General features: G+C 47.8%; 2 protein-coding genes across 2 annotated transcripts; both read right to left on the bottom strand.

Annotated features, from left to right (window-relative positions):
* Positions 1-6,769: 6,769 nt before the first annotated feature.
* Positions 6,770-8,630, bottom strand: LOC112902681 (patatin-like protein 1). Its single transcript, XM_025971846.1, has 4 exons — positions 8,422-8,630; positions 8,152-8,333; positions 7,285-7,936; positions 6,770-7,175 (listed from the first exon to the last, which is right to left on the bottom strand). Exons 1-4 carry the CDS (start codon positions 8,575-8,577, stop codon positions 6,930-6,932), a joined length of 1,236 nt encoding a protein of 411 aa, XP_025827631.1. The 5' UTR covers positions 8,578-8,630; the 3' UTR covers positions 6,770-6,929.
* Positions 8,631-10,863: 2,233 nt separating this feature from the next.
* LOC112903183 (patatin-like protein 2) lies at positions 10,864-12,592 on the bottom strand. Its single transcript, XM_025972404.1, has 4 exons — positions 12,514-12,592; positions 12,199-12,380; positions 11,461-12,118; positions 10,864-11,364 (listed from the first exon to the last, which is right to left on the bottom strand). Exons 2-4 carry the CDS (start codon positions 12,297-12,299, stop codon positions 11,128-11,130), a joined length of 996 nt encoding a protein of 331 aa, XP_025828189.1. The 5' UTR covers positions 12,300-12,380; positions 12,514-12,592; the 3' UTR covers positions 10,864-11,127.
* Between the last annotated feature and the right edge of the window lie 235 nt (positions 12,593-12,827).

Raw genomic sequence — 12,827 nt, 5'->3', positions numbered from 1 at the left:
CGGCTGGGGCTGGTTGGTTGCTGTGCTGGTGAGAGCTAGTACACTGGGAGAGTGAGTGAGATGGGCATGGCCGCATAAGAAGGCTCGCCACGTCACGTTACGGCAGTGGGTTGCCCTTTTTTTTTTTGAGAACGTACGGCAGTGGGTTGCCAAAAAAGAAAAAAAATTCTTGGCGTGCAGTGATGCAGATGAGAAACGTAAATGGCGCCTGCAAAGGCTCGGCATGTTTTGCAGCGACCATATTGATTATTATCACGGTTAATTCTCAAGGAAATGTGATTCTAAGCACGGTGTCTGACTACTAAACATTGGCTTTTCTACCATCCAACCCCGCTTTACATTTTTTTAAAACTGGAATCCAAGCAAGTCATAGAATTATTCTTGAAAGCATGATAGGCAGTCCGTTTCTTTGTGGAAAGTATAGTCTTGATGCGGTGGAGCCTTTAGGCCGGTGCAAAATTAGTATCTCCCATAAATTTCAAGTTGGCTAGAAAATCATTAGAACCTCATATGCATCACACACTGTATTCAAGGGGTACATCTTCAGAATGGGATGGCTTAGTCTGGCTGATTTGAGCAGACATATCCGTATCTCATCTGAGGGGTATATCTCCTCCAATTCATGATGGACCCGTCCCACACCTGACTCCAAACCAAACTATTCCATTCCTCAAACAAGCAAAAGAATGTGAGCGGTGAGGAGATGATGAATTACCCTAACCGATTAACAGCTGAATACTATCTCATGTTATCTTTAGAAACTAAGGGATTCATTTCTTGAGATAGCACAACTAGTTAGAAACTAAGAAGAAGATATAACCTACAGGCGACACTGATGACAGCACAAACGTCTTGTCAAGCCGGATGTATAGATCATCATCTTGTGTGCAATGTAGTACTCATAAGGTGCTGTCTGTTCCCTTTTTTTTCCTTTGGTACACGATATGCAGACTTGGCAACAGTAGGAGCCACAAACAGCTCAACAAATGCAGGCACTCACATGCACAAAAGCCTTGGGACAGGTCCGAATGAACGGACTCTGACGAGTGAACAGCACATGCTGCAGTTGCAGAGGCCCCGGTTTTGTCTCCGTCCCCATCCGATCCAGGTTTGTTTGATCGTTCCCAACTCCAACTCCATGATGCATGGGGCCGGCCGTTCGATGGTCACTAGCTATGGCATCCCTCCCCTACTAGCAACCACCACCACTAGAAGAACATCCAGAAACAATGGTGCCCCCATCAGTTAGAACAATCTTTACCGAGGCACGTGAAAGCTAGCAGTTCTGCCTGTTCATCGTCACGGTTCACCAAGAATAATCTGATCTTGTTGTTGCCTGTGATCCAATGATCGACGACGATCGGTGCTGTAGCAGCTTCATCTTCGTCGACCTCGATCGCCTTCAGGCTTCAGACACGGATGGGGGCCAATGCAGGCGCCTGAGTGAGAATCCGTAGAAAGTAGTAGCGCGCGGCAGCGATCATGGAGGAAGTAAAGTAAACAATTCGGTGTGCATCAAAGTGTGGAGCTCTTACTGAGGCCAAGGTGCACTGACATCAAGCATATATGCAGAGCAAAGAGGCGGCAGTAGAGCTAAAGCACACACTGATGAGTGATCATGAGGTGCCAAAGAGGCCGTTAACCTGATCAAAGCTAGCGATTATCATTAGCTTATTGGGGAATCTAAGGAGCGCCAAAGCCTGAGTGCAGAAAAGTGCATTTTGCCACCTACCTCGCCAGCCATTGGTGTCAGCAATGATCCGTTGTTCACCACCACCCCAATGTTTGTATCAAATTAAAGCACTTTCAGATGGGACGACCCGATGGCGTTAAGGTCTCTGCAGGCTGTAAGTGTAATGTAATTAGCGTAGCAGGTGACGGTGAAACCTAGGATGGATCAAAAGCGCCCAGCCACTGAAGACTGAACTCCATGATGCGTGGCCATTCTTCGTTCTGCGCCACTGATCTGACCCCCGGTTCTGAACAAGATTCGATCAATCCCATTGGGCCTGTCGCTGCGCAGGCTTTTCGGACGACGCTCTTGGACGAGGTGCACCGCATCAGCAGCAGCAACCGATGCTGTCACTTCCTAGCTCGGTACCTCCTGCAGGAACAGCGGAAAAACTGACGGGCAGACGTACGGATTATCGATGGATGTGGCACTGAGTGGGGGCGGCTGCATGCAGCTACCAGCAGCAGCTAGGTGCGAGAGAGCAGCATGCCGCTGAAGAACGGATCTCACTTTCTTGTGTGGGGGACGACGCGCGCATGGGTATCTCGGAGTGGCCGAAAGTCGGCTGTCGTCGTCGATCGAGCTCCTGGTCGGATGGATCGACTCTGGATTTTATTCAGCTGCGTATAGGCGCATGGACATGTTCTTGTGAGCCATGCACAGTACTATATCCTGGCCCAGAAGTTCTTGCTGCCACTGATTTGTTTATTGGTGAATATTCATAAAATATTTTGTGATGCAGCACACAAATGCTCCAATAAACTATGCATATGTCATTACAAACCAACATGCAGCACCTAACGAAAGGAAGCGAATTTATTTGCACAAGCACAGAACCCTTGGAAATCGGTCTTATTGACAGGAAGCACCAGCAACAAGCAAGGAACTAGTAGTTCATAACTCCTGAGCAGTGGACTCTCACGAGAAAATAGGATGTAAACTGCAGTAGCATGGCAGAGGCCAGAGGCTCCGGTTTGGTCTCTCGATCGATCTGTCCCTTGTGTCCCAACTCCCAACTCCAAGTTTCCAACTCCACGGACCACAGGCACAGGGGGCCGGCCGTTCGATCCCTGTGACACGATTTGCTACTAGTCTACTGAAACTACCGAAGATCTAGGAATGATGCTGCCCTTGTTTCCGAGTCACGAGACACGAGAAAGCACCGCCTGTCCGTCGTTGTCGTCGTCGTTCGCCAAGCAAACCTGATCTCCTGCGTTCTTCCCAGATCGATGCTGCTCCGGCATCGTCTTCATCGATCTTGACTGCAGAGTGTACGGGACCAGCAGCTAGAATCCACAGAAAGAGAGGAGCAAAACCTGCGGCAATGATGCAGGGAACTAAATTTGTGTGGGGGGTGCTTCAGTGCCTGAGCTTGAGCTGCAATGAAAAGTATGAAGATGCAGAGGAAAGCGACGGTAAACCAAAGCATGCATGCGTTATTCAGTTACCAAATATTAAATTAGTCTATCTATCCAAAATGTTGACACAGAGTTTGAATCTGTAACAAATGTTGCATGACATCCACAGTGTTAGATTGATGGGCTAAAATGGTTAAACTAAATAGGTCTAGTGTACTTTAAAGGTAGATCGAATCCTTAACCAGCTTGTACAAGTATGTTGCATATGTGATTCTATTTGTCATGCATCCTGGTGATTTTTACCGTAACTACCCTGAGCCCGTCAGATAAAACAAAATGCCGGGTCAATGTACAAAGCATGCACCGCCTAGCCTCGATGACACGCAGCATGCATCCACTACTACCCTTCTTCAAGTACTACGTGTGTTGCCGTGTTGGTGTGACCGTTTCTACCGGTGTGTTGCAACAGTGACGACCTCTCAACATTCAGAACGAGTCTAAGGTCCCGTGGATTGCATGCACGTAACTGTTAGAGATTAGAGGTGCTCTCACCACCGCTCATGTAAAAATAGTATCGCCTATTTATAGGCTCATGTGAATCAATAAACATGAAAGTGCATTTGCTAGCTTTTCATGGTAACCAAAGCATCTCGACTCTGAGCTAGCCTGCATTTTTTTCCCACCTCCATCGCCTTGGTGCTGGTGGCTGCATCCTCTCGAGCCTCGGATGATGGTGCAGCTATCTCCTGCAGCTTTCAATCCAGGGCACATCATCAGCCTCGCCCCATGCAGTCTCACTGCTACAGACCGGTGGAAAAAGATTCAAGACTTCTTCACCGACAACACAAATCCAGCTATGCTGTCTTCCTTGAACCCGAGCAGTTTCACTGTTTCACATGCAGTCTTCAACAAGGTGATTTTATAGTAGAAGATCACCTTGCTGAAGAGTGCGTAGCTCAGCTTCAAGGTGGACGGCACGGATTTGTTGTCGGTGAAGAAGTATTAAATCCTTTTTCAGATGCTACGGGTCGTTGTGTTCCGCCACACGACCATGTCAGGAGGGTCATAGGAGAGAGTGGCATAGTAGAGCCACATGAGGACCCTCGGGTCCTCTTAGACCCATATTGGATCGTCATGGGGAAGTCTCTGCTGCCATCGAACATGGGAGAGAAGGTTAGAGGCTTAGAGCGTCTAATAATATATTGATGACGAAGAGGCTCGTCCACTGGATTGTAACAGCAGATCATTCGGATCAACAGCAAAAATTAAAACAAAAAGAACAACACAATTAACCAGAAAAATCGTGACCTCATAAGTTTGGGCGTGTCAATATCCCAAGAAAAGAAAAAACAACTGATGATGATAAAATAAAAATTCCAGCTAATATTTATAATTTTTTTATTTGCATCCCTCCTTTTTTTTCTTTTAAACCTCTGTCTGTCAGGGCTCCTATCTATCTTGTGTGCAAGATATATTGTTAGGTTACATATCACACAACCTAATAGCCCACCAGGATTTATTATTACATCTCATCAACAACAGAGCACAAAGGAGTAGGATATTATTTCCTTTTGTTTTTCATGGTTTTATTATCTTTTATTCCAATCTCTATATTTGACAATGCTTATTGGGTTTAATATGGCTGATCTAGTACCTTGAGTCTCATGGGAAGGGCCATTGTAGGTGGATTGTTATTACCATATCTAAAAATGCCTACTGCGCTCTAACAACTGTAATAAAAAATGCTAAGCATAGGAAGGAGGGAAAATGCCACTAAAGGTTTCCTAAGGTTAGAGAAAAAGAAGAAAAGAAATTGGATCTATGACACCGAAAGATGCACGTTTTAGAAATTTATCAGCAAACCGTCCTATTAGTGTCGGTGTTTAACCTTCAAGCCCACCGAAGGATATCCCCGAGGTGGTAGATTGTAGATGGGATGTCGCTGAGATCAGGAACTTGAATGTGCAAGGAACACAAAATTTTAGACAGGTTTGGGCTGCAGTATGCGTAATACCCTATGTTCTATATGGTAGTTTGTATTGACTTAGATGTGGATTGTTGGTTGATACTTTGGAGGGGGTCCCTGCCCGCCCTTATATATTTTGGGGGAACAAGATTGCATAAAAATCATAGCCAAATACGAGTTTTGGAGTTCTACCCGAGTACTACTTGGGTAGTTTCCTTCTGTTCCGATTAGTTCTACTTCTGTACGAGTAGTTATAACTGGTGTAGAGCGTGGACCATGTTCCACCCCTTATCCTAGAATAAGTACGCTATGTGCATAGTCCCGTGGCTCCGGATCTAACAATCAGTACGCATCACATCGCAGAAGCGTCGTCCGAGCCATTGCTAGGTGGGCCCGCAATCCCGTTCTTCTTCTCCAAAGCATCACGCCGGAGTTCGGGAAGCAGGGGCTGCTAGATCTGCAACGCCTCCGGCCTTAGAAGGAGAAGAGGTCGGGAGGTCGACAGGCGGTGGTGGTGGGTTGCTGGGCGGTGCGGCCTTAGATTTGTTGTCGGTGAAGAAGTCTTAAATCTTTTCAGATGCTACGGGCCACCATTTTGTTCCTCCACACGACCATGTCATGAATGAAGGTCTTAGGAGAGAGTGGCCTAGAGCCACATGAGGACCATCATGTCCTCTTCATCCCAGATTGCATCGTCATTGGGAGGTCTCTGCTGCCATCGAACACGAGAGAGAAGGTTGGAGCGTCCAATAATATATTGATGATCAAGAGGTTCTTCCACTTGTTGTAGATGTGACATGGGCGCAATCTGTCAGATCACAACGTAGCAGCAGATAATTCAGCTCAACAGCAAAAAGTAAAACAAAAGGAACAACACAATTAACCAAAATGATCCTGAGCTCGTAAGTTTGGGCGTGGCAATATCCCAACAAAAGAAAAACCCACTGATGACAAAATAAAAATCCCGCCTAATGTTCAAAATTTTTGTATTTTGCACCCCTCCCTTTTTTTTCTTCTTTTAAACCACTATCTGGCAGGGCTCCTATCTATCTTGTGTGGAATGATGGTTAGCTTACAATAGAGCACAAAAGAGTAGGGTAGTTTTTTTTTGTTTTTGTTTTTCATTGTTTTATCTTTTATTCCAATATCTGTATTTGACAATGTTTAATGGGTTTAATGTGGCCGATCTAGTACATGAGTGATCAGTGCGTCTCATCATGGGAAGGGCTATTGTAGGCCGATTGTTATTACATATCTAAAGATGCCTTATGCGCTCTAACAACTGTAATTAAAAATGTTAAACGTAGGATGGAGGCAAAGGAAGGCCACTAAAGGTTTCCTAAGGTCAGAGAAAAAGAAGGGAAAAATTAGGTCTGTGACACCGAAAGATGCACGCTTTAGAAATTTATCAGCAAACCTTCTTAGTACACTTTAATACCGGTGAAAGATGTCGCTGTTCAGATTTATACCACTCCATTTTCCTCCCATCCGTCTTCTACTCTTCTGTCGTAGACCCAGAGTTTAACGTTTTTGTTGGGATGGATAGATAAGCTATCATCAGGCCCAGTGTTCAGACGGCCCATGGATCGATAGTTTTCAAGGCTGAAATAAGGCCCATCCATGATTCCCCGGCCCAAAATCACCTGCTGCTTCGTTCTTGCTTACGCTCTCTCTCTCTCTCTCTCTCTCTCTCTCTCTCTGTGTGTCTCTCTCTTTCTGCATGATTGCACATGCAAGGGCAGGTAATATTACAACTCCAGATACACATTGTCAGATCAGGTTTCCGATCAAAAGCAAGCAAAACTTTTATTGATATATTCGCATGTTTTGCCGCTTTTGATCGAGGCCCACTCTGCTTGGCAAGCAAGCTAAGCTAAGCTAAGCTAGTAGAGTTGAGGTTTTTCTTGCGTAGCTTGAGCTCGTCGGAGAGCTTCCTAGCAAAGCGCTCGAGAGCCTGCTCGTTGGTGCCCTCGCCAGGGACAGGCTCGTAAACCCCCGTGTCGATGTTCACCCTCGCCATCGGCTTCTTGAGGAGCTCCCTTCCAATCCCGACCAGCGCCTCCATGTTCTCCTTCGTCGCGATGTCCACTGACGATGTGTGTCCTACTAGCGAATCATCCTACAAACGCATGTCTATTAGATTAGCCACAATCTTAATTGTATAAGCTGATAAAAAAGAACTTCAAGCTTTTAGGCTGAACTAACATGGTTGCGAACGAATATTGTACCTGGATGCGGAGGTAGTTCTTCTCGCAACGAAGGGCCTCGAAGAGCACTTGGGCGTGGATGTCGACCATGTCCGCGCTGGCGTGGGAGAAGATGTCGATGAGCGGGGTGAAGCCACCGTCGTAGAGCCACCGGAGCAGGCCCCACTTGGCGCACTTGGGCGCGGTGTACTTCTCCGCCTGCTTGGGCGCCCCGGTGCCAATGGAGACGATGAGGAAGTTGCCGAACTCCACGGGCCTGAAGTCCGGGTTGTGGCGGAGCACCTCCTTGGTGAGCATGGACATGGCGACCATGGTGGGGTTGTTGGCGGCGACGCCCCCGTCGACGAGGTGGAACTCCCGGCCGGGCTTCTTCCCGTCGGCGCTCTCGGTCCTGAAGAAGTGCGCCGGGAAGTAGGTGGGCGCCGCCGCCGTGCTGATGCAGATGTCGGCGAGGTGCGCGTTCTTGAGCGGCTCGTGCAGCGCCTCGTACGTCGAGAAGATGACGGGCTGCAGGGACTTGACGTCGAACGCCGGGACCACGACGTTGGTCACCGTGTCCGCGATCCTCACGTCGTGCGTCAGGCTCTTGATCTTGTCGTGCAGGAAGGCGCCGTCGTACTTGGGGCCCCTCATCAGGCTCAGCAGGTTCGCCGCCGGCTTCAGGAACCCGATCCTGCAGCACATCACACATGTGGGTTTTCACAGTTCGTTCACACAGTTGCTTCCATTGTCACCATCAATCATGCTTCTGATCAATCTTGCAGCAGCCGGTACGGTTTCACTATCACTGTGATTCATGCAGCATGTGGCGCACCAGGACTAAAAGCAGCGTGTGAAAAGTGAAATGTTTGGTAGTGTCAGACCACTAAAACATGGCATCAATCATACTTTCTTTGTGGGAAGATCTTGGGCCCGTTCTCGAGGTAGAACTGGCTGATGTCCTTGGCGGCGAAGAGCGGCCGCTTCTTCTCGTCCGGCGCCGCCAGCATCGCCGTGATCAGCGCGCCGGTGCTCGTCCCGGCGATCACGTCGAAGTAGTCCGCGATCCTGGCCTCTGGCCCGTCTAGCTCCTGCATCCCCGACGGTAATAAGCTAGCGTTGCTGCTACCAATAATCAATCGCGCTAGCTAGCTCTTAATGGGTTTGTTCATCACGTACCTGGAGCTTGGCCTCGAGGCAGGCGATGATGGTGGCCGGTATGAGCCCCCGGATGCCGCCACCGTCGATGCTCAGCACCGTGATCAGCCTCCCCTGCGACGGCGGCGGGGCCAGCGCCGACGCGTGCGCGGCGGTGGCCGTGCCGTTGCTGCCCATGGTGAGCTGGTCTTGGTAGCAGCCTCTTAATTTGGAGTGATCTGAACGAGCAGTTGAGGTATTCTTTTGAGCCTGGGTTGGTGCCAACCTCTCAAGAATATATGCGCTACAGCACTAGTAGGCAGACGATAAGGCTTGGCTTAGCTTAGCTTGTATGATACACTTCAAATCATGTCTTTTGAGGGCCTACTGGCCATGGTCCTGGAAGACCCAATTCCACTGGAATGAGGTCAGTTCCGGATACGGATAAGAAAAGCTGATACCAACAGCTTATGATGATTGCTTTTAGGTGCAGGGTGGTGCCCATTGCTTGGCAATTGTCGTTGCCTTTTGCCTTTGCAACGACGTAGTTTATCTTCAGATTATGTGGCATGTGTTCAACCATTTGAAGCTGGCTCCATGTAAAACATGGATAACGCGAAAGCGCGAACAACGCGCGCGCGCGCAACTGCCAGAGGCTCACTTTTACAAATTTTCGTATGGAAAACGCTCCCATATTAATTATACGAGATGGGATTTGGATCCTGCCAAGTGGTTGGAGAGTTTGACCGACGAACGGCTATTGCTTTTTTACTTTAGCTCATATTTGGAAAACTGGAGACAAAAAATTGAAATTTGACATGGAGCACACGAGTAAGGGCAAGTTTGATTTAGCTTGGGAGTTGGGATAGATTGTGCATTTAGGTTTTACAACCATAAGCTGAGTTTTCATCCTGGATTCCAGATTATTGTTACAGTATAGCAATCTGCTCTCGCCCAGCTTACGAACAGTTACAGCTTGTAAGCTGCTTCTCACAATCTATAAGCTGAAATTAGACCTTAACCAGACTGCACTCTAATTTTCATGGTATACTTCATCACTATATATAGATATCGGGTCCTATTTGAAAATTTTATTTTTCTTTCTATTTTTAGTTCATCTTTTGTACATTGGTGATGCGTTGGTGCATCATTGTGTGCTGGCTACATATATGTTCCTTAGGACATTTGCTTCACCATTTGACAGTGGGAAGCCAGAACTTTTTAATTATCTAAAATATAGGTGTTGGGTCCATGTTTACTTTCCTTGATAGCCCAGGCATGCTTTAGTGGAAACACGAGATAGAGGAGCATCAACCTTATTCCAAAAAACCGATACATGCCGGATCACATGACTATAGTTTATTTGGTATTTGGTGTATATCAACTTTTTGTAGCAAAAAGGACACGCACAAGCTTGCGCCCAAACAAATGAATCCAACTGTCCCCTAACACCACTAATTTTCTCTCAAGGAATCTTTTACACCATCATTTTCTAGAATGAAAGCTCCGGCCACGAACCCTAGCTGTGACCAAAAGATTGGGACAGGCAAAACCCTCCACTGGATTGCAGTTCCTACCAACCCATAGTATCGGCCCGAGGACAAAATTTCCACGTCACTACCACGTCATGCAGATTGTATCATCACCGTGTAGAAGCTAGATCGTAAAGCACAACTAAATTTTGCAAAGACCGAATTTTGCCGACTCGCTACTAATTTTTTTCTCGAAAATCAAGTATTTTTCTGACAACAAGGCAAGACCATGGTGTGAACCAACAGCCCAGCCTGCAAGGCCCATTAGTCTTGACTAATTTGTTGCCCGATATCATTTACCCATTTTAATCAGTCTTAAGATGTTCCTGCATCACGATGTGTCTTTATAGTATCATATTAATCCAACATTCAAACGTTACAGGTTTCTGTATCTTTTCAACGTTTGGTGCTTCATTATTGATTATCCCATAATAAATGCCGGCTCAAGTTACATGTAAGGCAAGTCTCGGTGGAGTTTCATAAAAGTTTTATGGATATTAAATTTTGCTGATGTAGTAGGATTATTACGAGAAGAGAGAAGAGAGAATTTTATAGGATGAGAGAGGAGTCTCATCCTATAACGTTAACACTTATCCGGCTCGGTTACCAAGTTTTTAGTTTTGGTAACTGTATAATGAAACCATGCATTGAGACTGGCCTAATCAAACATAGAAAACAACTAGGAGTAGATATTTGTGTAAAACACTACTCTCTCCGTCCTGAAATGTAATGTAAGCCATTTTGCTTTGTCCTAAGTCAAAGTAATCTAAGTTTGACCAAATTTATTTAGAAGAATATTAGCATCACACATCAAATAAGTAATTATCAAAATATATTTTATAATGGATCTAATTATTCTCATTTGACATTCAAAATATTAGTACTTTTTCTATAAACTTGGTTAAACTTAGAACAATTTGACTTAAAACAAACTAAAATGCCTTACATTTGAAGACGGAGGGAGTATTTTTATCACCAGAGGTACTTCCATATTTTTTTTTATCAATTTTTGACGACCTCAGCAATGTTCATGCACATGCATTGAGAACCATATATATGAAAGATCCAAGCGACAGCTGATGTGGATGCGGACCAGCTAGCGGCAGTATTATGAACTCAAGGCACATGGCATGCACTTGTCTTCTCCCCCTTCTCTCTGTGCTCAATTTCTTATTTGCATGACAGAGTAAGAACAGGCAGAACCAGCAGACTAGAGCTAACAAGAGTTTAGATTCTTGATGCGTAGCTTCCGTTCCTCGGAAAGCATCTTGGCAAAGCGTGCGAGCGCGTCCTCGTTGGTGCCCTCGCCGGCGACGGGCTCGTACATCCCCGTGTCGATGTTCACTCTCGCCACCGGCTTCTTGAGGAGCTCCTTGCCGATCCCGATAAGAGCTTCCATGTTCTCCTCCGTTGCGATGTCCACCGAGGATGTGTTGCCCATAAGAGAATCATCCTACAATTGTATAAAAAAACATGAGTCCCATTCTCATGTATACAACCATATGATGTATGTGTAGATGAGTAGAAAAATTATCAACTTTTTTTTTACCTGGATGCGGAGGTAGTTCTTCTGACAATGCAGGGCTTCAAAGAGAACAGCTGCGTGGATGTCGACCATGTCGGCGCTGGCATGGGAGAAGATGTCGATGATCGGGGTGAAGCCGCCCTCGTAGAGCCACTGGATGAGCCCCCACTTGGCGCATTGTGGCGCGGTGTACTTCTCGGCCAGCTTGGCCGACCCGGTGCCGACGGAGATGATGAGGTAGTTCCGGTACTCGGTCGGCTTCCCGGGGTTGAAGTCCAGGTTGCGGCGGAGCACCTCCTTGGTGAGCATGGACATGGCGATCATGGTCGGGTTGTTGGCGGCGACGCCCCCGTCGACGAGGTGGTACTCCCGGGACCTGCCGTCGGGGCCCTCGGTCCTGAAGAAGTGGGCCGGGAAGTATGTCGGCGCCGCCGACGTGCTGATGCAGATGTCCGAGAGGTGCGCGTTCTTGAGCGGGTCGGCCTTGGCCTCGTAGGTGGTGAAGATCACGGGCTGCAGGTACTTGACGTCGAACGCCGGCACCACGATGTTGGTCACCGTGTCCGCGACCCTCATGTCGTGCGTTAGGCTCTTGATCTTGTCGTGCAGGAACACGCCGTCGTACTTGGGGCCCCTTATGGTGCCAATCAAGTTCATCGACGACGTCAGCCACCCTGGCCAGCTGCAGAGGCAACACCATTGTTGGGACAACAAGCATGTGAGATTCGCTTGAGATTTACAAGAATGAATCGAACGGCTTACTTTCTCTGCGGGAAGATCTTGGGGCCGTTCTCGAGGTAGAAGGTGGTGAGGTCCTTGGCGGCGAAGATCGGGCGCTTGTTCTCGTCCGGCGCCGCCAGCATCGACGTGAGCAGGGCGCCGGTGCTCGTCCCGGCGATCACGTCGAAGTAGTCCGCGATCCGAGCGTCCGGGCCGTCCAGCTCCTGCAATCGATCGAATCATGTGCAACCAGACGTTCCAAAAACTCATGAGCTGAACTTTAGAAATAATGCGTAGTGTGCACGTGGAACTTTGAAGCAGAAAAGCTTTGTGCTTTACTGCTGCACATTATGGTACCTGGAGCTTGGCCTCGAGGCAGGCGATGATGGTGGCCGGGATGAGCCCCCGGATGCCGCCGCCGTCGATGCTCAGCACGGTGATGAGCCGCCCCTGCGACGGCGGCGGCTGCGGCACCTCCGCCATGGCGTCCGCACCCTTGCTGGCCATGGCGAGTAGCTCCTTCGGGTGACCTGAGCCGAACCTCACTTCGCAGCAGGGACTAGAAACCAAGAGAGACCACTTTTGTAAATGCGCTTCTTGGATCTTGAGCTCCTGATCTGAAGGTGACGGCGATTTATAAACCCCAGAGCGGGCCGCTTCTGGCAGCATCG

The sequence above is a fragment of the Panicum hallii genome, chromosome 8 (assembly GCF_002211085.1).
Source record: "Panicum hallii strain FIL2 chromosome 8, PHallii_v3.1, whole genome shotgun sequence".
Lineage (NCBI taxonomy): Eukaryota > Viridiplantae > Streptophyta > Magnoliopsida > Poales > Poaceae > Panicum > Panicum hallii.
The sequence above is the reverse complement of the archived record's forward strand: the minus strand, read 5'-3'. Positions and strand labels throughout refer to the sequence as shown.